Source organism: Leptidea sinapis, chromosome 17, assembly GCF_905404315.1.
Source record: "Leptidea sinapis chromosome 17, ilLepSina1.1, whole genome shotgun sequence".
In the NCBI taxonomy this organism is placed as follows: Eukaryota; Metazoa; Arthropoda; class Insecta; order Lepidoptera; family Pieridae; genus Leptidea; species Leptidea sinapis.
The window spans coordinates 10,680,446-10,707,321 of NC_066281.1; the positions used below are offsets into that span (position 1 = coordinate 10,680,446).

Sequence of the window (26,876 nt, forward strand, 5' to 3'; positions counted from 1 at the left end):
GTAAAACAGCTTTTCGGAACACTCCCCGTGATAAATGCGGTAGAAGACACACAATGAAGCGACGTCTCTACGCAACGCCAAGTGATCCAGCCGTTCACAGAGTACTGGGTCCCCGACAATTCGCGCTGCTCTGCGTTGCACGCGGTCAAATGGATCGAGCTGATACTGGGGTGCGCCAGACCAGAGATGACAGCAATACTCCATGTGTGGCCGGACCTGCGCTTTGTACAGCGCTAGAATGTGGGCCGGCTTGAAGTATTGCCGTGCTCTATTAATGACGCCCAGTTTCTTTGAAGCCAATTTGGCTTTGCCCTCCAGATGGCCACGGAATTGGCAATCGCTCGAGATTTCGAGACCCAGTATTCCGATACTAGGCGAGGCTTTTAGGGAAGTGTTATCGAAGAGCGGTGATGCGACAAATGGGGATTTTTTAGTGGTAAACGCGCAAACTTGAGTCTTCTGTGGGTTAAATTGGACAAGGTTCAATTTACCCCATTCCGCAACCTTCTCAAGAGAGGACTCGATAGAAGACACAAGTTTCTCCCGGCACTGGTCGACGATTTCCCGAGAGAGACGTGGATGGCCCGTGTATACGGCATCACCAGTGCTGTCATCTGCATAGCAATGAATGTTGGAGGTGTCCAACATATCATTGATATGCAGAAGAAACAGCGTAGGAGATAGCACACAGCCTTGGGGCACTCCAGCATTCACGGGCTTCGGGTTCGAGCAATGTCCGTCGACAACGACCTGTATGCTGCGCCCAATGAGGAAGCTGGAGGTCCACTTGCACAAGCTCTCGGGAAGCCCAAATGATGGAAGTTTAGAGAGGAGCGTCTTATGCCATACACGATCAAAGGCCTTCGCTATATGGCCATATAATGATTAAATTCAAATATTTTTATATAAGATGTAATTTAAAATCACATATTGAACGTCAAAAACTACCACCCATTTGAAATAGTATGCCTCAGACCTGAGAAGAACTAGCGGGCTTTTTTTTCTTAATTTAGTTACAATATAAGTAGTATCATACACTAAAATTTATAAGTAATTAAATAGTCTGAGGGCGTTCGCATTATTCCCAGCCTGAGGTATCACGAAAATGTTATAGTAACCTTTACCACACAAATGTTTTTTTCTCATTTCTTTTGAATTTGGTGACACATTTGTTTTGAACATTATTGTACGAATATCCATCTCGAAGGACCAATTTGACCAAGTTGACGTGGCCCCCAGACACAGTGACGATCAGGCAGAATCCGAGGAACTGACAGAATTTTACAGGATCAAAATTAGATATATGGCAGAAATCATACTAAATGCTTGCATTCCGGAGAGGCTACTGCCTCTATAAATGTAGTGTTAAATGTATTTAAAATATTAGAATGAATTATAGTATTTTTTTTTATGGAATACAAACGAGCGTACGGGTCACGTGGTGTTAAGTGATCACCGCCGCCCACATTCTCTTGCAACACCAGAGGAATCACAAGAGCGTTGCCGACCTTTAAGGAAGGTACGCGCTTTTTTTGAAGGTACCCATGTCGTATCGTCCTGGAAACACCGCACAAGGAAGCTCATTCCACAGCTTTGTAGTACGTGGAAGAAAGCTCCTTGAAAACCGCACTGTGGAGGACCGCCACACATCCAGATGGTGGGGATGATATCCTAATTTGTGGCGTGTCGTGCGAAGGTGGAATTATATTATAATAGGTAATCGAATGTTATTTTATATATTGATGATAAAATGTATGAATATTGTATGACTATTAAATAAAGGACTATAATAGATATTATTTTTTTATTCCAAACAACACTACAACTTAAACATTTAACTCACATAACTGTTATTATAAATATCTACACAATACCTACAAAATAAACACAATACAATTCTTGTCTTACACTCAAACTTAGGTTTAGCCGCTTCCCGTTTGACCAAAGCTATTGCAATGCCTAATATTGTTTCAAATTCCAGCACCAATTATGATTACTCATAAAAGAAAAAGCGGTGAATAGTATAATAACCACTGATAAGAAATATAGCCCCATAAAATATTTAAGTATATAAATAATTGTTCCGAACTTTCATCCTATCTATCCTAAAATAACAAAATAAAACTTTTAAACTAATTTGTCACTCGTCTTACTAAAGCGATACGAAAATACTTAATAATCATCTAAATGATAAAAATATTTGAATAGGCGATTTCGTCCGACGGCACACATAACTGTGATTTAGCAATCAAGGATGACCTGTTTGAGGGCGAAACATTACATATGTGTGATATTAAAATAATTTTTCGCTTATTGTTCCAAGTATAAAAATATTTTAAGGATATTTTATAAGGAAGACCATACGGGTAATACGAAAGGAAACATACGAGTCAGCTGGTTGTATGTCGTCACCGCGGCACAGAATTCGCGCGAGATGAATGCAGAGTTCAGGAATGCGGTAGTAATTGATCACCATAATCATGAGTGTGTCGATAAAATTAAACAATGCTTTAAGTTTACCATTTTAACCTTATAGTTCAGCCTTTCTTCAACACACTCTTTTCGCCTTTCTTGTGCTTGGTGATGAATAAAAACTCGTTTTGTTTTGGAACGGAAGATGATAGACTCGGATCAGTCATTAACAAAAAAAAAAAAAAACGCGTGCGTACAAAGTACACATGCCAGAAGTGAAATATGCACTGTGCATAAACCTCTAAACTGCATATGAAGTCCTGGTACATGTTGTGAGGATGACACATGATTTCAACCGCTATGAAAGACATTACTATCACCGCTACCATATTTATGTTCTCCTGGTGTCTATGTACTAATACGCGTGCGCATGACGTCAGAATATATTAAAGTATACTCGCGTCATACTTATGACCACCTCTTTTTCAACTATGATCGTCTGATACCAACACACTGTATAATGATTCCTATCTCATTTTCTCCCACGTTAAATCTTATGAATTTATGTGTCTGTCTCTTTTTACTGTCTCGCTTTTTCGTTTCATCGACACACCGATTCAAATCACACCGATGCTAAAGAAGTTTTCACTTCGAAAATTACACGATATCGCAACTATACAGCGATAACTGCAGGTACTTATGAGAGCTTTTATGAAAGAATTAACTCAAATGGAAGAAGCCGGGTAAGTGAGGTTAAAATCTGTAAAGGGAGTATATTCGAAAATATATTATTTAAAACCAGTAAGTCATCTTCAAGCTCCCGTCAGTGTCGCGTTGTGTTTCCAGCGTGCTCGACTGCCGCACCAGTTTCTTCATGGAGCTGCGCCGTATTGGCCTCAGTTCTGACACCTCATCTTCTAAAACTGGGGCATGTGTCAGCTCTAATTGATCCAGGTTTTCATATGAATCACCTTCAGATGCTGCTCTTCTGTGAATGAAATGTTATTTATTAAAAGAAACAGCTATCGTCAACTGACTGATAGTAGCAATAGCAGCCTTATGGCAACTTCACGTAGACCACGATGAAAATTACTACCATCGGTGGGTTTCTCGATTGATTACACCTCTATTAAATATATATAATCCTTGATGGCATAGGTAAAACAACAACTGAGCAAGTGAAAATTTAAGTCTCAATTAAAATCTAATACCGATTTCAACAACTTGTTTGTTAGATGTCTATGATTCGGGAGAAAAAATCTAATGGCGTAGTTTACGTATAAATAGGTGCAAAATATGTCCAACGACTTAATTGCAGGATACGTAATTTAAAAAGAGGAACTGATAATCATTTATAATTAGGGGAGTTATTCGGTTTGATACCGGCCGCCGAACTTCAACGACTAAAAGACATAAAAAAATTGTGTGACCATATGAATAATAAATACCTAGGTCCTCCACAACTCCAACAGTCCTTGTAAGTCCAATCCTTCCCAATTTCCTCGCCTTCTTCTGCAGTCTGTGGTAGAGAGGTGTGTAATGTTTCCGGTAAGCGTAGCGCCGTGAGACCGCCTAATACCGAAACGGCTCCCATTAATACCAAAGGCAATACCAAGTTGCTGCTGCCCTGAAAAAATAATATTGTTAGTTGGAATCATGTTCCTGTACATACATATTGCTAGCGCCACCTGGCTAAATAAATGCGAACATAACATTCGAGAATCTTCCCAGATACCTTCCCTATCCCTCTCTCATCCCTTACCCCTCGCGAATCCACCAATTGTAGCTGCGGCCGAAAAAGACCGACGCAACAACGTAAGTAACGTACAGATACAACGTATCTTCAAAGCTTAAATAATGCAATCATTGATCTAATAACCGTAAATAATGCAATCTTTCAAAGTTAAATAATGCAATAATTGAACAAATAACCTTAGAATATTTTAGTTTCTCGCAGCACCATTGTGTTAGATACTTATATACTGCAAAATTATTCGCTTCACGTTTTAGTGGAGTTTCAAGCCGTACAGAATATATCCAAGTTAGAACATCAATCACATTTGCACTGTCAACTGTTACACTCTTCGGTTTCCACACATAGTACAACCCAGTTACAAATTTTCATGGAAAATTGATTTTAAACTTAAATTATAGTAAAATTACTTGGGTACTAAGGCTGAGATCTGTAGAGCATAATTAGACTTTACTTACGTGAAATTTACGTACGTTAGCTGAGTGTACCTAAGCTTAGCATAATCTGTGATATCGCTTTTTTTTTCATAGTCATTTGACAGCTGAAATTATGCTGAGCTTAAGCAGAGTCAATCCAATGCAAAAGTCAAGTTAGCGTTTTATTACACTCAGCTAAGTTCTACGTAAGTAAAGTCTGAGCAATGTCTAAGACTAAACATCTTTACCGTCAAGGTGATGAGTGCAATCGCAGTGCTTCTTGGAACATCGAGTTTTCAAGAATCCAGAGTGGGCACTCCTAGAGAGTAGGTGACAGGAAGATAATTAAACATGAGGTAAATATCTTGATCGTCTCCTCAATTCTTATCATCAAACATGGTCTTACCATTTGGTTATTTATAAGTGATATCCTTCACTTCTATGATTGAATTAGTAAAAATGGATTTTAGAAGTGGTTTGTGTAAAATTAGTAGTAATTACATAATGTACGTACAAGATAGTTTATGAAAGGTATGATTATCAAGCCTAGCCCACCGATGTAGGCTGAAGTGCCAATACCGATCCCTCTCAATTCCGTTGGATACAGCTCCCCAGCGTATGGATATATTATCAAAAACGACGCGGATATGAAACATTTTGATATTAAATACAAAATAAGAGTTTCATTTTCAGCATCTGAAAAAGTTTAAACTATAATATTTACATCCACATAAATTTCAAATTAAAATCGATAAAATGGTCGAAAAAATCCTACCTTCTGGTAAAAGTACAGTCACTATGCAAAATATACCACTAATAACCATAGACAAACAAAGAGGCCACCTTCTTCCAACTCGGTCCATAAGAACCCAGCATACTAAATAGCTCGGGATCTCAACTGCTGATGAAAGAAAGAAACTTATATATTGGTTGGTTCCTATTGCTGGCCCGTAGTAACTTAAGCCAACGTATACCATTTCTGATGCGCACCAGTTAAGCGTTATTAAACACGTCTTCAGTCTCATATTCGGAGTCCGACATAATGCGAATACACTCACAGTTTTTGCTTCTTTCGCACCATGTTGCTTTTGTTCAAGAACTTGTTTTTGCATTTTATTTGCGTAATCTTCTGGGAAAGGCTTCCCATTTACTCTCGCTATTGATTGCAATACCTTATTAGCTTCCTCTATTCTCTCCTTCATCAACAGCCATCTTGGCGACTCGGGTAAAATAAACCAGTAGAGATAGTATAGAAAAAATGGTACTGAGGTAGCTAACGCCAGAGATCTCCAATCACGTAAAAAATACGTCACTACAGATAACAATATTAGACCCAAAGTGTAAAATATACATGTCATTACAGTTACGAAAGATCTGTAGTTAGGGCCGGCTAATTCTAGGGCTGAAACATGAAGAGATATGATTAACAGTGCTAAATATTTGATTATTAATACTGCTGATTGCAAATACTTACATATAATGAAGGGAATTTGGTATACAGCTGGTATCGTTAGTCCAACAATAACTCTGGCTACTACCCAAAACCAATATTCATGGGCATATGCTGTCATTAAACTTCCAAGTAATAATGTTGATAAACATGCAAAGAACGACTTTTTTCTTCCGATCCGATCATTCAATAATCCAAAAGAATACACTCCAATTGGTCCCCCGACATTCAGAGCCACGAGTCCAAGAGTGGGATAGACATCATATTCGCAGACTAAGTCAAACTGGAAAAGGTAAAAAATAATTGAATTTTAGATATTCATAGGTACTAATATTGTATTTTTTATGACATTAAGGGACGAGACGAACAGGACATTCAGATGATGGTAATTGATACGCCCTGCCCTTTACAATGCATTGCCGCTCAGGATTCTTTAAAAACACAATTATTCTGAGTGGCACCAATATTGCGCTAATCACCTTGAGACAAGATGTTAAGTCTCATTTGCCTAGTAATTTTACTAGCTACGCTGCCCTTCAGACCGAGACACATTACTGCTTCACGGCCGCAATAGGCGCTGTTATGGTACCCATAATGTAGCCGGCATCCTGTGCAAAGGAGCCTCCCACTGGTGAATATTTATTGAGTAGTTTACCTATACTTACATCAATTACCACAGATGATATGATTTCCGAGGTATCGTATTCGTATCCATCTAGACAGTTTTCTCGTGGCCAGCTTTGATTCACAACAATCGTCCCATTTCCTTGTAATATTTGGGTCCAGTTAACAGAATAACGAACGCAACTTTCAAAAGTAGAGTTATCAGCTTCCTAAAATATTTTTTCGATTAAAATGGGAAATTTTTAAATTTTATTATAAAATATTGACCGTACCTTTCTCGGGATTGACAACATTTTTCGTTCCTCTAATGAGAAGTTTTGTAACTGGGGTACTTTGCACCAATGGTCTGGTGTGTCTGTCATGAAGAGCTGGTTGAATGCACAAAATCCACATGGTAAACAAGCGGGCAAACACACGAACCATAACAAACATTTCTGATAAATTCCAAACTCGCCAATCTTGGGCAATAAATCGTCTAAGTCTATAGGTTCATCGGATTCTTTGTTCTAAAAAAATATTAATACTTGACACAAATTTAGAAATTATTAAGCCTATTTGACAATGAATGCAGCAGATTTAAATGAACTTTATATAATTTAATACACAAAAGTATTTAGATTTATTATCAATTGCATAAATTAATTATAGATATTCTCTGCGCTTATTTGAATCTAGATCAATTGATAAAGATAAGTATATGTTATTTAACTTATCCTTAAACTTTGAACCAAACTATTATAAACATTAAATACAATACCGAATTATTTTGTACGTTATAACTTTCACTATTCGAATAATCGGTCATTATTAATAATTTATTTACCCGCGTAAATATGTGATTCGGATAACAGTGACTGACGCGCGTCCATGTAAGTTGCTCTACCTTGGTAGTGGCAGAAGCCATATAGTATTAATCTAATTGATTAGAGATGAATGGTGAAAAACTGTACGGAAAATATCATTTACTTGTTTCCGTTCTGCCAATGAATTACTCATCACATCATCACAATGATTTCTGCTTTACGGTATGAAAACGATGTTTTTACTAAAACTCCCGGTAGAGTTTGGTTTTGTAGTATTTTGAGCATCTCCCGTTAAGATCGAATGCATATTTTCAGTTCTAGTTTTATTTGAACACTGGAATTAGTTAAAAAAATAAACAATATTGATTGATTTTATAAGTAGTTGTACCTTCCACACGTTAATTTCAGGTAATGAGGTCAACCACGTATTAGAAGGATAACTTGTAGTAATCCTTCTAATTAATCCTATTGGTGTCAGGTCACGAATTTTGTGGAACGGAATATTTTTAAATATTTGTTTGCGTATGTATTCAATCAATGTTAGTTTGGTTGCCAAATAATAGGGTTATCCTCTGTAAGATAGAAGTTTTACGCGAAACTTCTATAAATTAATTCAAGGGGCAATTTATCAGAAAATTACTTACGATGTGTTTCTAACATCAGACCCTTGAAGTTATTTGTTATTGATTGCATCATTTCCAAATTCCCTTGACGCCTTCCAACTCCATCATCAATCGTTGGGAATCATCCAGCAGCAGAGTATTTGCCAAGGTAAAACAAATCAGACTAGAATCCTTTTAGTTTATCTGGATTTAAGTATTAAGAAGATCCATGCTACTTTTCAGCTCCACCACATCAGAGTGTTTGCCAAGACAATGCAAATGGGTCCAATATCGATGGGTTTATGTATCTTGTTAAGTTTTGGAGTTCCCGTAGTCTCCATTCAGTTCTGTCATCAGACACTGGAAGTCATCCAGCACCAAAGTCATTGTCAAGATGAATCAAGCGAATATTCAGTCTATGATCAAACCAGTTCTACGGTACCTTGGAATCCGCTGCCACGCCAAGAACATGCTAATGATATCCACAGCGTGATTTTAAATCCCGGCTGGAGCTGAAGGTCCAGTTAAAGCTTACGCATTTTATCAGCTCAAGAGTCAACAGAGGGAACGAACAGGTCCCGAACAGATCGAAAGAAAGAACAGCCGGTTAGCATAATAAGATCTTAAATTATTTTGATTTTTATTAATTTCTCTTGAATTTGAATTATTATCGTAACACATAAGTGATCGAACAATGAAAATACTACACAAAGACGTTCCCGTGGTCATACATGCCTAAGCTGCTACAGGTTAGTCACCGGTTATTTTTTTAAATTTACTCCACGAATATTGATGTGAGACGAGGGTTACGAGAGTTTTTGAGATATTTATGGGCAGGATAGAGGTATTGGCAAAAACCTTACAATTAAAGGGTTTTTACCAAATCTGTGATATGTGGTGGAGAATCTATTATGGTATAGTGATGCACATGTCAAGGAGCACGCACGGGTCTCATCTTCATCGAAATATTGTATTGCTTACAGCAGTGCACATAAAGATCTAGAAATGTTATATTATACCGTTTGCTCCATTAAAAGACACATAAATTGTATATTTAATGCACTGAGCCAGCGACAGTAGTACGTATTTTATATACCAAATGTGCTGGTCCAATGATCAAAGAACTCCAGATATACATTTTTTTTATATGAGAGGGGGCAAACGGGCAAGAGGCTCACGGGATGGGGAGAGGTGAGGCAACCGCCCATGGACATCCGCAACAACAGGTGTGTCAAGAAATGCGTTGCCGGCCTTTAAGGTGGGAGTATGCTTTTTTCTTGAAGGTCCCTAAGTCGTATCTGTTCGGGAAGACCGCTGCCGGTAGTTGATTCCACAAAGTGGCTGTGCGAGGCAAGAAATTTCGAAGAAAATGCGCGGTTGTGGAATGCCAGACGTCTACGTGATGCGGATGGTACTTTGCACGTAATGTCCGATGGTGGAATTCGGCCGCTGGAATCAACCCGAACAGCTCCTCTGAGCACTCCCCGTGATAAATGCGGTAGAAGATTCAGAGAGAACCCACATCTCTACGCAATGCTAGAGAATCAAGCCGATCGAAGATGACTTGATCGTCGATGATTCGAGCCGCTCTTCGTTGTATGCGGTCAAATGGAAGAAGCTGGTACTGGGGAGCACCCGCCCAGAGGTGAGAACAGTACTCCATGTGAGGCCGAATTTGCGCCTTATAAAGTTGCAGGCGGTGGCTTTTAGTGAAGTACTGTCTCGCCTAACTGAGTACACCAAGCTTTTTAAAGGCCAGTTTGGCCTTCTCTTCCAAGTGACCACGGAACTGAACGTCGCTCGATATATCGACGCCAAGTATGCCAATACAGGCTGTGGCAGTTAGAGGAGTGATCTCGAATCGAGGGGATACGACTTTTTAGTGGTTAACGCACAAACTTGTGTCTTCTTGGGGTTGAATTGGACTAAATTTTGTCGGCCCCATTCCGAGACTTTGCAAAGCATAGTCTCGATTTCAGACACAAGTTTGATCCGGTTCTCGTCGACGCTATCCCGGGACATGTTGGCACGGCCGGTGTAGGAAGCATACCCCGTGCTGCCGTCTGCATAGCAATGAATATTGCTGATTTGCAGCATATCATTGATATGCAGAAGAAACAGCGTAGGGGATAGCACACAGCCTTGCGGGACACCAGAGTTTATGGGTTTTAAGTCGGAGCATGCACCGTTGATAACAACCTTGATGCTCCGATCAGCCAAAAAGCTAGTGACCCATTTGCACAACTTCTCGGGAAGCCCATAGGATGGCAGTTTCGCTATAAGCGCTTTATGCCACACCCGATCAAAGGCCTTCGCTATGTCCAAACTCACCGCCAACGCCTCTCCCTTCGACTCAACCGCTTGCGCCCATTTATGGGTGAGATACGCAAGAAGATCACCAGCTGAGCGACCCTGACGGAAACCGTACTGGCAGTTGCTGATCAGCTGGTGCCCCTCTAGGTATCCCAAGAGCTGGCGGTTGATGATCGACTCCATTACTTTGGAGAAAATGGAGGTAATGGCAATGGGGCGGTAGTTGGACGGATCTGAGCGTACACCTTTCTTAGGGATCGGGTGCACTAAAGCCGCCTTCCATAATTTGAGTAGGAGAGCCGGAAAAGACGGGTAAGGACCGGCGCCAGTTCCGGAGCACATGTCCGCAGCACTATCGGGGGAATGCCATCAGGCCCGCTCGATTTGTGAATGTCCAAGGTGAGAAGTGCCTTAAGCACGGCACCATGCCGGATTTTTAACTCCGGCATATATGAATCGCACCGCGGAATATGCGGTGGTGGTGCACCTTGGTCATCCAGAGTCGAGTTGGACGCGAAAAGGGAGCCCAGGAGATCAGCTTTCTCTTTTGCGTCATGGGCCAGCGAGTCGTCATCCCTGTGCAGTGGCGGAATGGCTGGCTGGCAGAAGTTTGACAGCCTTGGCGAGCGACCAGAATGCACGAGTTCCCGAGCGTGCAAGTCTCTCGCCAATTCTGCCAATGTGCTTCGACTTCGCGTCAGCAATAACTCTTTTGAAGGACCTGGAGGCATGATTGAAGTGTTTTTTAAGTTCGCTGGAATTCACATCCTTAGATACCACCGCATTGACCCAAGCCTGATAGCACTCCTGCTTTCGGCGAGAGGCGATTTTGCAGGAGCGGTCAAACCATGGTTGGGACCTGCCACCGATAGGCACAGAGGAGGATGGAATGAAGAGTTCCATACCTTGCAGTACCACATCAGCAACAGCGTCAGCAGCGGCATCTGGATCTCCCAGCGAAAAACAGATCTGCCTCCACGGGTAGAATGCAAAAAAGCACCGCATCTCGTCCCACTCTGCTGACCTATAGTGCCACACGCGGCGACAGCCTAAGAAGCGGGGCCGTGTTGGGCGCGTGATCGACACGGTGCTCCGGATCAGGCAGTGGTCCGACGATCCCAGAGGAGGGTCAACGGAAACTAGGTAGCCGTCCGGATGTGAGGTCAACAGAAGGTCCAACAGTGAAGGTGTATGATCTTGCACACCTGGGATTCGCGTTGGCGCAATAACCAGTTGCGTCAGACCATATGCTAAGGCGAAGTCGTGACACGTAACAGATCTCCCTGCATGATCGGTGGTACGTGAGCCTAGCCATTCGGCGTGGTGGGCGTTAAAATCGCCAAGAAACACGATCTCTGCAGTGGGGATCTGCTCCAACACGGAATCTGTAGCCATTTGGATGTGTTCGAGGAGCCGGTCAGTCTCTGCGTTACCGCTATGGGACCTATACAGGCATGCGTAGATTCGCGGATGGTCATCGCAGTCTACACGCAGCCAGATGATGGATAGGTCCTGTCCTTCAAAAAAACTCAGGCGTCGAGAACAGACATCCTCCCTGACGTAAACGCACACGCCAGCCCGTGGTATAAAGGAGTGTTCCAAATTATACCCTGGGTAGGAAAGGTAAGATGAATCAGCCAGGGAGGATATCTGTGTCTCGGTTAAAAAGAGCAGGGCCGGCTTCGCCGTCTCCAGGTGAAAGTGGACGGCATTTAAATTTGAGCGAAGCCCCCTGATGTTGCAAAAGTCCACAGCGAGTGTGGAGGAGGGTGGTTTGAGCCTCCTGCTCTGTTTGCCCCGAGTCAGCGCAGATTTGCCCCCTCCAGAATACGCGGGGCAGCCTGGGCAACCACTGTTAGGTACAGGCCCTAATTGTGGACGCCCAGGGATGGATTCTCCAGGGCTGCATAGCCTGGTACCGTCCTGGAGTAGTCTCGTTTTAGTCTGTGCTGCCATTTGTATTTGGGAGGGGGGGTGTAGGCCTCCGGATACCCCACTCACCGGACGAAACACAGCGGCATAGCCGCTATTTCACGCCGGTTTCGAGTGGGAGATTGGTATTTCTCCAGGCGTGCCGGCCCAATTCGGTTGCGGCCGTGAGGACCCAACATGGCACTACCACTCCTAAATATATATAACTCCTATACCAGTGCTGGAAAAACTTGTATCTATTAAGAGCTCTATTGAAATCTCTCGGATAGCGTAAAAATTTACCTGGTTCCATTTCACCCTTAAGACTCAAGTTTGCCACAGTTAAAAACCCATTCGGCGTAACACCCCTTAGTGCCTTGCACTAGGCAAGGCATCTGGGGTTCTCGAAAACGAACAATTGGCAATGTCGGAGACACCTGTAAGACAATGTCAAATTGGCTTCAACGAAGATGGGGGTCATTAATTGTGCGAGACACTGCTATAATTAAACAATAAAAAAAAAATATTAACACTGCCCACATTTTAGCGCTCTGAAAGACTAAGATCCGTACAGATAGAATATCGTTCTTCTTTCTGGTTTGGTGCACCACCAGTATCAGCTCGAACGCAACGTAGAGCTGTTCGAATCATTAAAAAACCAGTGCTATATAAAGGGCCCGATCACTTGGCGCTGTGCAGAGAGATCGCGGCGTCATTCCATTCTATAAAACGTCAGAACGCAGCCATAGGAAACTCGCGTAATGCTGTTTTTAAATCTGTGATTACAATGCATACACGAAATTTGCGTATTGAACGTGTATAGATTGTATCGTGGATGCTCTTGCATCTTCGGCCCCACTTAATAATACACACACTTATTTACACTTGATAAGAGTGTAAAAAAACTAGTTTTTGTTTCAGTACAAAGGGTCAAAGTGGGGTAGCATATACAACAAGTTTTGACAATGATTCGGGTCTGCGCTCTAATAATAAATTAAACATTCAGGGGTAGGGCAGACTAGTACCAGGTGGAAGTAGTGGTTCACTGATTAACTTCTGTCACAGTGTAGTGATAATGGCCATTGTACTGTACGTTATGGAACAAGATATACTTCTACGTTACTACAAAGTATACGGGAGTATTTGCGTACTGCTCTTGTATGGATTGGAAGAACTTAGTAAAAAAGCCATTATTTCCTATACGTAAGTTTCAAACCCTTGCGTTCTGGGCTTGTATTGAATGTCTTTCCATACGAAAGATGCGGAATCGCGCATCTTTCGAGTCTTGACAATACACAATAAAAATTAAAATTATAGCTGAAAAGGTTAAAAAATACACGATCAAAAGTAAGAAATAGTTTATACACTGAGATCTATATAGTCTACTGACAATTTTCTTTAATAATAATAAACCAAAGCCTGTTTTTGGTTTTTTTTAAAGCTTATTTTTTATCACTTTGTTGTCCGCCCATCCGTCTGTGACACTTTACCTCGTGAAAGCATGGAGTTGAAACTGAAACGATATACTGAGGTCTGCAGTGCCTTGAAGATGTGCCAGTCTCTTGAAGATGTGCAAAAGTCAGACTTAAAAAAGGATACGTCCGTTAATGAATCAAAAACAGCACTCAAGGAAATAAAATTTATAGGGTATATTCCTTTGAAAACTATGAAATTAGGCAAATAATACCGTCTTATACTGTAAGTGTTAGTAAAACTCTGAAAACTATACGTGTAATTCAATCTTTAAAAAAACTGGGTTTTCACGCAAGGAACGTCGCGGTCGGTCCAAGTTTTGAATTACCTGATAATATGTACCTACCTAAAAATTCGTAAAGAACCCTCGGTAGGCGAGTCCAACTCGCACTTGTGCGGCTTTTTAGTATTAAAAGCAGCATAAAATTATAAATAATTAAAAGGTTCTATTCTTCTTGTACTGTTTCTGTGACGATAATAGTTTTCATTATCCTCATGATAACCGAAATATGTAGGCTACAAGTAATAACGCACAAAAAAGAAAAGGAGGTTTTATATAATAGATCATATCTGTCTTTGGTTAAATTAAAATGTTATTGGGTACCTACCCACTGAATGTATGGTCATCTTTCACTTAGCTAACTAACAAGAATAGCTATTATGGTACTAGGGTTCGGCAAAGAATATGTAATAGTACAGTATCGGTAAACATTTTGGGAAAAAAGTATACCATTCGAATTGAAATCCTCCTTTTTTGAAGTCGGTTAAAAAGGGGTTACTTCTTCACGTAATTTAAAAAGAAAACCAAAGGATTTGTTAAAAGTATTTTATTTGTGAAACGTAGATAAAATTGATACAAGTAATTAAAACACTTATAATATGTAACTTACACTTTACATAGTAATTAATGAAACTGCCAAAATTGTCTTACAATAGATCAGCAACATGACTTGCACGTTTCTCATACCTTTCGTTGTACGCGTAGGTACCATACAACAGCGCTGTAACAACATCTCATTCGCACACCATCGAAATTAAACATTTAGAAATATTCATAATACAATGAAAGTAATATAACGTTCAGTAATGACAAATTGACATTGTTTACGATAAAAGCTACGAGATTTGGTATAAAAAGTTGTGCATAGTTCTTAAAATTTAAAAATCTTTGGGTTATACTATCTCAAGTTTGTACACTTGTGTATATATATACATGTAATGTAATATAAAGTTAGCCTCTTCCGTTTTAATCATCATAAACATAACATTCTTATTTATATACATTCACAAGGGCTAAAATTTATTTAAGGCCTCCATTGACCTGAAGAAAAGTGTTTTACATATACGTGTCAACAATGTAAACATTTAAAACAATAAATACAGCATAATAAATAAATATAATACTAACATGCGAATTCTAATATTTTAAATCGATATATATATATATATATATATAATATATAAGTGGTATATTATGTACAAATATATGACGAAAATATTTCTACCGTTGGTACAAATAATGTGCGTTAATTACATTTTAAAAGCGACAGTTAATTCGATTGTTAACCGATTTTGACTGCCGATTTATTTAAACAATCACCACGCATTAAATTTCGGCTCGGCAAACTTACTTCGGTAATTTATAATCCTCACATTATAAAGTATAGCTTAATGGACAGATATATAAACACTTTATGTCTGGAAAAATACAGACCAGAGAGGGAATTTTGTTACTTGGTGTCTTAAATCTCACACTTACACAATTTCAACAATTTTATACTATAAAACGGATGGTCCATATTTATAAAAAATATTGTAACATTAAAGTACGAAATATTTTACACGCAAATAAAAACTTCGCATTTAATTACATTTCCATTGAATACAAGAGTTTTGGTAACATTTTTATCAAGACGGGGGCGCTGTTGCGCCTAGTGCCGACGCTACGTTAGCAGCTTAAAAAACATTATTCCTAGTGAGATGTTGATGAACAGGACTAAGATAACCAGTTGTTGCCGGGAGAACCAGTCCTGAAATACAAAAAAACAGACATCAGTACACACATTATAGATATTTCGCGTTTATACATCGACTTTTACTAACAATCGTCCTCCTTGCTAGAAAGCAGTTAGCATGATCTCAATAAAAATTGAATTAATTCTAAGATGTATGATAACCGTGAGGTTTGTAAGGATAGAAGCAAGTGGCGTTCTGTTGTCTACCCCGATGGGAAAAAGGAGTGAGTGTGTGTTTGTCACAAATTTATTGTGATAGTAACTATTTTAATTAATTACGTAATCGTCATAAAATATACCACAACTTTCGGTTCACAGAACTCATGTTAATGGGTTTTTTGTCATCAATATGTTATCAAGTCCAAAAGAAGACCTAGATCAGGGGCCGGCAAGTAGTTTTAGGTGGGATCCGGACACTCTGGAAAATTTTTAACGCGGTCGAGAAAAAAAAATTTAACAAAAAAGAAAAAAAAATTCTATTTGCAAATAACATTTATTACTCTTACAGTATGTTAGTTTAATACGTAAATATAAAACAATTTAAAATATAAGAAGTTTATTCGAAGTGGTCTCCATTGGCTGCAATACAGTACTTTAAACGTCGAGGCCAGTTATCAATAGAACCACGCACTCTTTCCATGGGAAAATTCTTCACTGCCAATCGTACGGATTGTTTTAGAGACTCCAAATTATCATGGCGTTTAGAGCAAGCCGTACTCTCTAAAACTGACCATAAATGATAATCTAGCAGATTAAGATCGGGAATAGACGGCAGCCAGTCTTCAGCTGGTTCGGAACGTTTGTTTCCAACCAAGCTTTATGACCCGGCGCCGCGTCTTGCTGGAAGGACCATTCATGGTTATTGAACATGATGTTGTTAAGGGGCTTCACTATCTTTTCAAGAATGGTATCTTCATACACTTTAGCCGATATTTTGATACCTTTTTCACAAAAGTTTGTCTCAGTCACTTCTACATAGCTCAGCCCATCAAACCATCACTGAAGTTGGATAGATAGCCACGTTGCACTCTGTCGACTATTTGGGAAGACTTCCTTAGAGCTTTGAGCATAAATACGGTCATTTTGTTTGTGAAAATGTTGCTCAATTGTAAAACTTTTCTCATTCGAAAACAAAAATTTTCTGTAACCTCCCTTTGCGTACCGCTTCAGTAGTTGTTTCGATTTTACCACCCATTCTTTTTTAAATTATAAATTAAGAAAGTCTCTTATAGGCTGCAAGTCTAGTTGCTATCTTGATCTCCCAAGATAAAATCGTTTGCTTTCGGATTGGATTTCTTCGAATTTTTTTAGTTACTGCTTTGACCACCTTATACGTACGAACACAACGTATATGGCCAGATCTTTTTCCGCCACAAATATAGGAGGTCTTATTGTACCTATTAATAGCCTAGTACAAAAACATTTAAATAATACCAAGCATTTGGCCTTGTAACAGTATTTATGGGTAGACAAAGTATTTGTACTTGTATGGTTTCAAATAAAATCAGATTTATAATTAACAATCCTAAAATTAATGTAGGAAACTGAACGGACGATCTTGAGTCAGTTTTTTAAAGTTCAGTTTGGTTCTCGAGAAGAACAGGAAATTCGTCGGCGTCCGTCAATCTCGAAAGATATTTGTTTTTCAAAAAATTCATCTTTGAGAAAGATGTTTCACATACGTATGTCAATCCAAACATTGTGGCTAATTGATACAGCTAGTTTTTTGCAATATTCATATTATTCTTTATAATATTTAGCTTTAAAATATTATTTCAATAAATAAATATCGTGAGGATTGCGGTCGGCAGATAAGGTACTCATGAAGCTGGCAACGTCACCTCTTTATATGGCCAAACTTTTCCTCTGACAGTACGTACCAGAGATCTCAGAATTGTAGTTGAAAAAGTCCATTTATTGATGAAATGCTCCGTGAAAAGTCTTAGCCGACCTGGGGAACGTTATTTATAAAAAAAAAATCTAAAGTAGAAATTATTACCTTGACTTGTGGACTGACTAAATACAACAAGGGGTTAGCCCTCAGTTTCTCTGATTCCTCATACATCCGCCGAACCTCTTCTCGTCGAGCGGAGCCAAGTGCCGACACTTCTTCCCGAGACATCACACCTCCGTCTCCTCGGGGCATGCCTGCAACGTCTGGCAGAGATTTCTTACGCTGCAATGTTTGTGGGGTGCTCAGCATCTGGAAACCGATGGCCGACAGTATAATATAATTTAATAAAATGTTACATAAGAAAGAGTATTACAGAAAGGTGACATGTCTCAAAGGCCAGTAGCAATCATAAAACAAATTAAGATTGATCCGAATAAAAAAAAAAATTAAGTACCTCAACAGGAGGAACGTTTATCCAACTCTCTGAGGCACGCCGAGCAAGAATTGCCGGCGAACACATAAGGTCTTCATCCTCTTCTTCATCAACTTGATACCACATATTTATTGTTTACTGTGTACTATCACCTGAAGCTATTGTTTCACAGGCCTATCTCTATTTATTTCCAATATTTATCTATATTGGTAGTAAATAGAGATAAAAGTCATTCAATTCACTTTCGATTGCGTTTTCCATTGAAATTGTTTTTATAAATACTAAAAATGCAGAGGTTGATTGGTGGTGTTTTTTGTTTATTTTATCAGTTATTCGGTATTTCCTATTTATAACCAGTAAAATGGTGTTGCGCGGAAAGCGGCAACGAATGACTGTCTCAAATTAGAATTAGAATTGGGCTGCTCGCGCGAGCTCCCGCCGCCCAACGCCTACGTAGTGACACGTAGTACAACTATATAAATATCTATAGCAGTAACGCAGCTGTACACCACAAGTAAAATCTACGTTCGTACTGTAAAAGTGACATACACTTTCGCAAATGCAGTCTTCGCACAAAGATACAGCATCATATAATTGTTACGTTTGATATCATTACTCCGAGATTAGAGCAGTTGAAAACGACTTTGCATGTTATTGATTCGCTGCATAGTTAGTCTCCTTCATTTGTATTTTGTAAACCTATTGTACGAATGCCAAATGTTTTAGAGTGTTCAAAGATTACATTAACAGAAAATAAATTTGCTCATTAGTTAGGAATTAGCTCATTCTAATTGTGATTAAATAGAACATCTGTACTGGATGTAATATGGTTAATTTAACGGAAAGTTTTAATTATTTTAATGATTTTACAACTGTATGATTTTATGTAGTTAAATAACGTTCGGTCTGTTCGCGAAAAGGTAGTCCAATTTTTACGTAATGAATGCAAGCTTACCTTTCTACCTCCTCCACCTCCCATAGGTGCTGCGGATGGGGGTGCAGGGTTTTGAGTTACATATAAACTCTCTGTCCGTTTGGGTTGGTACGGAGACGGAGTAATTTCTTGTCCGAGGGTCCGCTTGCGCAACAATGTATCCTCAAATGGCTGTTGCTCTCGAGACGATGCACGCGACATGGAAGCTCGACCAGAAGCTAAGTGTCCATTTCCGGCAGGAGTGGCTGCTCTGGACGGAGGGCGTGACGATGATAAAGGTGGGGCCGCTATCGACCCTGATCGTGATCCACCGCTGGGAGCAGTGGCTTCTACTGACGGCTGCCTTGATCGCCTCCCATATCTATCTACACTTGAATCTCGACTCGGAGGTCGTTTATAGTGATCGAAATAATCAATAGATGGTCGGCTACCGGCTTGTCTATGGTCCCTTTCTCCGTTGACATCTTGTTCATTTGATGTTGGTCTATAATTTGGTTGGTCTATTGCAGTCTGGCGATAAAGCTGTTGGTCTGGAGGTTGTCTATAGCTTTGATGATCTATTGTTTGATGTTCTGGGCCCTGTCTATAACCGAATGTTTCTTGAGGTTGTCGATACATATTTTGATCTGTTGGCTGTCTATTCATCTGTTGGTCTGGGTTAAGTGGTTGCCTATCTAATGGCCCTTCTGAGTGAACGGTACCTGTTCGCAACTCATTTCTACCATACGCTGCTGTGCCACCATCTATATATGTATTCCCTTGTGCATCTTGTCTTGGTTGACCCAAAACACTTTGACGACGGATTAAACCAGGCCCAGTATTCCAGTCTTGAGTTGGAAGCCTCTGGTTTACTGACTGTCTTGAAAATCTTCGATCTTGGTTATTGTATTGCTGATTACTTTGATCAACATTTTGATGTTGTGGTAATCGATAGTTTGTTTGGGCCTGTGAACTAGTGGTGGGTCCATATCCAACCGGATCACCCATGGGGTATTGCTTCCGGTTATCTATAACTTGATTTTGTAAATTTCCCGTCGTAGACCATGACGTGTCTTGTGAAGAGTTATTGTAGTACATATCTGATTGACCAATATTTCTGTTATCAGGACTGTAATTAGAATTGTTCGCTAGTCTCGGGTCGACAGGTTGGCTTGGTTTATTATACTGTGCTGATGGACGCCTTGAGGATGTTGCGTTTGGAATTTTATTCGCCTGAGGAAGCTGTGTATGTGTCGGAGGGATGTGATTTGGAATGCTCTTTCCGTCCAAGATCTGTTCAGATTCTTGTACTGGGGGTGTCGTAAATTGTGTATCATAAACTTTCTGCCTATATCTGTCTCTTAAACCTATTCGGTCAAATCCAGGATGCTTGAAATCTGGAGCAAACTGCTTAGCAGTAGCTTGCGCTATATCACAGTCTTCTTTTGCTTGGTCTGCGACTTCATCCGCTTGATCAGCTTTTCCTCGGGCAGTAGCTGTCCTGAAATATATCAAAATAAAAGGATATTAAAACATGTAGGAATATATTTTGTTAATTTTAAGTTTTTTAATGTTATTTACTGTTTACCTGGAAATAGCAATATCTGCTTTTTGCAGTGCAATCTTAGATGCCCGCTGTGCTGCATTTACAGCTGAATCTACTCTTTCTCGAAATTTCGCTGAACGCATGAGAAACATGTGTTTTCGTTTTTGGCTTGTAATGAGAACATTGTTTTTATATTTTCCTTCTTCTTTAGTTCCGTCTCTGAATGTAGTTACTCCATAACCATACTTCCTGTTCGAGAACCACTCCCCCTCATACCGCAGGCCATCGCTCCGTTCACTGATACCAAATCCAGTACGTTTATCATTCTTCCATTCTCCCATATACGTCTCAGTCGCACCAGCGTCTATGTGCTCATCCTACAAAATGTTCATTTTTTAAATTACTATTCTGAACATAACGATTAAAGTAAATAAATTATCATTGCGATTAGAATTAGTGTTGTATTTGAATTTATGTTAGTATAACACTTTATTCCTTTTTATTTCTACGTACGCGGAAATATAGGAGATATATAAATAAAGGTTTGGAAAACGTTTTGATAAAGACTGACCTCGACAATAAAGCTGTTGTTGGAGTTAGTCTGCACGGAGACCCGCGTCTTTGCGGAGTGCGTGCTTTCCACTGAGGAGACCCATGACGCTGCAGATCCCCCAGAGCCTCCAGACCGGACAGACGCAGTACCGCGGGGGTCCAGATCCCCTGCACTGCGTTCTCGTCTAAATCTCTAAAAATTAACAAGATGAATATATTCGCTGAATTCATTGAATGTTGTTTTTCACGTCTAAAGAAATACTTCGACTGTGCACTGTTTCGTGCAAACTATTATTCGGAAAATCTAAAGAAAGATTGCGTGTAGAACTAGTGCTGTCTGGTTTGTCAATAAATCATACAAGTTTATTTCCCCAGAAATACTCTTAAACTCCGTAGGCGTGGTTAATAGTAGCCTATCATCATCATCACAATCTCAGCCAAAAGAAGTCCACTAGTGGGCAATCGCCTCCCCCAAAGATCTGCATGACTATCGGTCCTGCGCTGCCCTCATCCAACTAATTCCGGCGATCTTGACCAGATCACTAGTCCATCTAGTGGGGGGCCTACACTGCGTCTTCTATTACGTGGATTTGATTAGCCCAACGGCTACTGTTTCAACTTGTTCTTCGAGCTATGTGGTCTGCCTTAGTAATAGTAACCTATACTAACATTGAATAATCCCTTTTTTGTTTTTTCACCCAACGAGCCTCGCCTTCTGGAAGGTTCGTCAGAGTTAGTCCGAAGCACAAATCCGCCTCGCGCTTCGTCCATACGGTTCGTCCTTCTGTCGGAGGGGTCGGGGACTCCGGTCGCGTCCGCCAGGGATGACATGGAACCCCGGTGTTCGCGCGCGCCCCCGCGGTAGTGCGACGCGAGGCCGAACGGGGCAGATGTACGGACTCCGTACCCGTGACGTAGGCCCCGCATCCATTGTCCTTGGTAAGTTCCTGCAAGAGAAACGCCTCGTTTTAGCTACGCTGTTTAATAACTCAATTATTTTAATGTATCCGCTATAGTCGTAAACGTGACAAACATCTTCATATTTTAATGTGCGGCTTAAATAATTTTGTATTTAGTTACGGGTTCACGATATTCTCTACTAATCTATTATATTATTACCTATATCCCTACTAATACTACTTTTAAATGTGAATGTATGTTTGTTTGTTAAGTTTTTACGCCTAAACCACCGAGCCGTTTCTGATAAAATTTAGTACAAAGATAGACTAGAGCTTGAAAAAGGACATAGGCTACCTTTAATTGCAAAAAAATAAATGGAGTGGTTGAATGAGGGGGTGGCAGTTAGTGTGAAAATTCGTCATCATCGAAGGTAAAACCATGAAAAATTGTATTAAGGCACTTGGTAAGAAATAATTTATAAACATTGTTCGAGCATTTGTGAAACTTTAACCTACATGGGGATGAAATAAGAGATTAAAATTTACAGGGAAATACTATTAAAGAGACTGTCCACAATGACAAGGGATATGCGCAGTATCATATAAGAGCGCAAAGAGCCGTGTGTATTTGAAAAGTATCCTAAAAAAATAAAAAATGCTGCCCAGAGTAACTATTCAACGCGGGCGAAGTCGCGGGCAAAAGCTACTACTACATATAATAAAATCGTAGCAAAGTAAAATCTGTGCGTTGAATTTTTTTTTACAATACTTGCTGTGTGATAGACACACTTTTTTGTCTGTTTGTCCGATTGTCTGTAATGTATTTGTTATGTTTTTAAAGTGATAAGCCTCACTTCTAGGATTAATACACAAATAAAATTTTAAAAACAAAATTAAAAAACCCACGACCTCCGGCGTTCCGTGTTAGTGCTCTAACCAACTGAGCTAATCGTTCGAGTGACGTATAGTCATAAAATCTTGTACACTTTGTTCAACTCTCAGGTTGTGGCTTAATCTACAGGATCTACTTTACAGTTGATAGCCTGCTCAACCCCAATATTTGCATATTAGGAAATTGACATGAGATGTCGCTCTTGAAAACAATTTTTTTTTGATCGTTGCGGGACTCGAGTCCCACCACATCCACGACTCAGTTTGTGGCTTCAAGAGGTTAGAGCAGTGGCACGGAACGCTAGAGGTCGTGGGTTCGAGTCCCGCATTATTTATAAAATTTTGTTTTTCAAATTTTATTTGTGTCTATAATGCATGTCCGAGCAAAATGCAAAAACTACCGGATAGATTTACTTTATTCTAATTTTTTCAAAGTCCGCTGAAAGTTTTTCAATTAAAAGATGATTTGGGTGCCCTTCACTATTTTGTGGATAGTGAACAACACTGAGCCGTCACGCTCGGCTTTGGATCGCTCGATCTGTCAAAGTCAGCTCACGTTAACTGTCGGAGACTGGAGAGTTCTCACATTGTTTCATATAATATGCTACCGATCCAATTTATTGTGAAAGCCACAGCGTATCCAATGCGGTGAACCACATCCTGCTAGTTACAGAGGTTGTATAGTAGCCAAAGAGTTACAAAAGATGATAAATACAAAATAATGAGAAATCTCCAATTTCTACTATATCGCAAATTGTAAATAAGGGAACTAATTCAAAATTTTGTGTCACTAAAAACTTCTTAAATCACTAAAATCCTCTTTGGACGAAAGGTTGAAAAAAATAGAAAGTAGCGAGAAGACACACACAAAAACATCGTCAATCATGAATTCGCTAAAAAGCATGGCATGGAATGCAAATGGACTTTTACAGCATCAAAATGAGGTGCAAATAGTCCTAATTAGAGATAATATTGACGTGTGTCTGGTTTCTGAGTTGTGACTTCTACATTAACATCAGTTGTCACAAGAGAATTCTACATTAACATCAAAGGTTCCAAAGTCTAGAATTTAGTACACCCCAATAATACAGCACAAGGTAGGTACAGGGAGTACTTACAGTAAGAAAATATTCAACACCTTGAATTTACAAGCGTGAAGAACAGGAAACACAAGCAGTTGCCGTCTGTGTACACACCAAAAGATATCATTACTATTACTAGATCGGCATTATACTGGCCACCAAAAATAATTTAAAAGCAGAATTATATTCAAGTTTTTAACAAGTTTAGGTAATCGGTAATTAAAACCACCCCCTAGTATGAACTAGGGATTAGGACATTAGATTTTAATGCCAAAAACACCCACTGGAGTTCTAGATTAACTAAAATGAAAGGAAAAGTACTACTTAAGGCCGTTAGAGATGCCAAATGTAAGGTTATATCAATAGGAAAACCTACATGTTGGTCGACTGACCCACAAAAAACTCCGAACCTCTTCGATTTTTTCATATATAAAAATTTATCTTCTGGTTTTTTTCACATAAAAGAAGGCTACGATCTGAGGTCAGACCACTTGCCAATAGTGCTAACACCTAGTTGCACCATTTTAGAGAAATATTATAATCTGAAGTTGATAAATAGATATTCTGACTGGGAGAGTTTTAAGGTAAATCTGGATGCCAGTATTGATATTCAAGTTCCACTAACAAGCCCGGGCCACCTGGACCTAGACGTAGAAATTTTATTATAAATATACAGCAATGTGCCTAGAAAAATACACCAGACATTAAAAAGAAGACCGATGGGCCATGTTATCCTGTGTTTATTACAAATATGATCTCAGAGAAAAGAAGGCAGAGACGCAGATGGCACTAAACTAGATTTGCACAAGACAAAACGCTGTTGAACCAATTGTCAAAGAAATTAAAGATAGCTATTCAAACATTTCCCAACGCAACTATGAATACCTACTTAACCCAGCTAACGAACGATCGTTCCATTATTCTCTATGGAAATCTACTAAAAATCTTAATTGTACACATTCCAAGGAAATCAATGGGCGATGGGCCATAACTAACCAAAAAAAAATACTAGATTCGCAGAACACCTACACCAAATATTTATGCTATGGCTAACGTCATGGATGAAGAAAATGGTCATAACTCTTTAATTGAAATCACGGATCATGATGAGTTTGAAATAAAACTCGTTACAACAAATCAAAATATTACAATGAAGTTTACAATAAGATTAAGCACCTAAAAGAACTAAAAGCTGGCTTTGATTTGATCTGATTACTGCTGAAGAATTAAAAAACTTCCACGTAAAGCTATAGTCAAACATCTTTAAGCGCATTGGGTCCTTTGTAAATCGACCGCGTTACTTAATAATCTATGATTTCCACCTATATATTGACTCATCACTATATCTATATATTTCTTTTTATTTCCTTAAAATATTCCTTTCGCCAAGTAGAGGTCAGCTAAGAATGGACTTTACGAAATTCCACCCGCAATTTTTTTTTTTAAATAAGAACAGTACAACGTCTGTCAGGACAGCTAGTATAATATGTTGTACAGTGTGAAAGGAGGAGAGGGTAGAGATATTTATAAAGGCGATGTCTCACTGTCCACTGGAGTCGGGGCAGGGGTGGGACAGACGCCTTAAAGTGACGTTCTCAGAAGACTGTAGTGCCATCTGTTAGTTGGCCCGAAAATAAAAGCTTTGTCAGCTGTCACTCGCTTTGAAACCTTTCAACTTTTCTATAATTCTGTCACTGCCCACTGGTCACAAAATGGCGGCAGCTTCTAACGTTTGCGCATGTATGTAGCTCTCGTGTTCCATTTTGCATATTTACACTACTAAATCTATCCTTTATGTTCTATGTTGTGGCAAAATTAAATAACTAACTCTACGCGTAATTTCAACATGGTAAAAAATTGCAATACCTACATTAAAAATTAGAGTTAGTTATTTAATTACGTCACAACATTAAAAATGAATTTTATAAGTTCGAGCTTATATATAGTTATTTTCGAGGCCAACCTCCAGATGGCGCTAGTTTTCAAATAGACAGCTCATAATGCGTAGAGAGGGCTCTCTTTTCCCTATATATTATTATACTCTTTGAGTCGGGGTGTTTCCGCTTCAATCGTTGACGAGTTGGGGCGTTACTCTGTCCAACTTCTGTTCGAATATTAATTAGTCGTTGTTTCATTATTGTTGGAAGCATAGTAATGGGTATGGATTCTGATCGTTATGGATATTTTTGGGGGAGGTCTTTGTCTAGCAGTGGACGTCTACCGGCTGATGAGGATTAGGCATTATACCTTATTTTGGTATTGAATTATGATTTTCAGTTTAATAATTAAGATGTTACATTGATGGTGAATTTTTGGTAGGTAGGTAGTAGTCATGTGCGCCGGTGTCGAAAACTTCGGCAGCGGGTGGAGGTATAAATTAGCCGGTGGCGGCGTAACCGGCGTCGTAAAAAATGGTGGCGTGAATGACTTTATCAACAAGCAATCAAGCCCAACAATAATTTAGTATGAAACATTATAGTAGGTAAGGTAGGTAGGTGCGTATTTGAAAGCATAAAGCACTCAGAAACTACAGATTTTTTTAAAATTTTACTTAGGTAGATACCTCGCAAACAATCTTCATCATTATTTTGTTTGGCAATTTCTAAACAAACCGTACAAAATAAATATCTGGTGCTTTTATTTTTCCCATCCAACTCAATCTACTAATGAGCTAAATAATTTCCAACAAAAACTACTTTTTGATGGAGACGGTAATTTTGATTTGGTTTTCACTAACGTAAGTTAATTAGTTTAATTTTCCGACGACATTTTGACAAACTAAAATGTAATATGCACACCTCTAGTATGTAGCATTAGTTTTTTTTATGAATAAATCCCCTTATGTCCTATTTCTTAGAATACAATATAAACCTATTTGCAAAGAATCGGGCAGC

At 39.3% G+C, this 26,876-nt stretch overlaps 2 protein-coding genes across 5 annotated transcripts in view; both read right to left on the reverse strand.

Annotated features, from left to right (window-relative positions):
• Positions 1-1,780: 1,780 nt before the first annotated feature.
• Positions 1,781-8,147, reverse strand: LOC126968915 (carcinine transporter). 2 transcript variants are annotated; one of them, XM_050814110.1, is made up of 8 exons: positions 8,103-8,147; positions 6,928-7,161; positions 6,697-6,864; positions 6,056-6,314; positions 5,357-5,983; positions 5,096-5,277; positions 3,861-4,039; positions 1,781-3,400 (listed from the first exon to the last, which is right to left on the reverse strand). In XM_050814110.1, exons 2-8 carry the CDS (start codon positions 7,015-7,017, stop codon positions 3,205-3,207), a joined length of 1,701 nt encoding a protein of 566 aa, XP_050670067.1. In that variant the 5' UTR covers positions 7,018-7,161; positions 8,103-8,147; the 3' UTR covers positions 1,781-3,204. The 2 variants fall into 2 exon arrangements, with proteins under 2 accessions (XP_050670067.1, XP_050670066.1); XM_050814109.1 differs by lacking the exon at positions 8,103-8,147 and adding an exon at positions 7,413-7,568.
• A 6,422-nt stretch (positions 8,148-14,569) lies between these two features.
• LOC126968896 (junctophilin-1) overlaps positions 14,570-26,876 on the reverse strand; it is a 58,611-nt gene continuing 46,304 nt past the window's right edge. Inside the window, exons 3-8 of one of the 3 annotated variants that reach the window (XM_050814047.1) lie at positions 21,780-22,057; positions 21,130-21,303; positions 20,601-20,935; positions 19,055-20,513; positions 17,772-17,975; positions 14,570-15,787 (exon numbers count right to left, since the gene is read on the reverse strand). In XM_050814047.1, coding sequence (XP_050670004.1) covers positions 15,701-15,787; positions 17,772-17,975; positions 19,055-20,513; positions 20,601-20,935; positions 21,130-21,303; positions 21,780-22,057 — 2,537 coding nt within the window. In that variant the 3' untranslated portion in view covers positions 14,570-15,700. Of the gene's footprint in view, positions 15,788-17,771; positions 17,976-18,120; positions 18,511-19,054; positions 20,514-20,600; positions 20,936-21,129; positions 21,304-21,779; positions 22,058-26,876 lie in introns of those variants that run through there. The other 2 variants (XM_050814046.1, XM_050814048.1) reach the window with 2 other exon arrangements.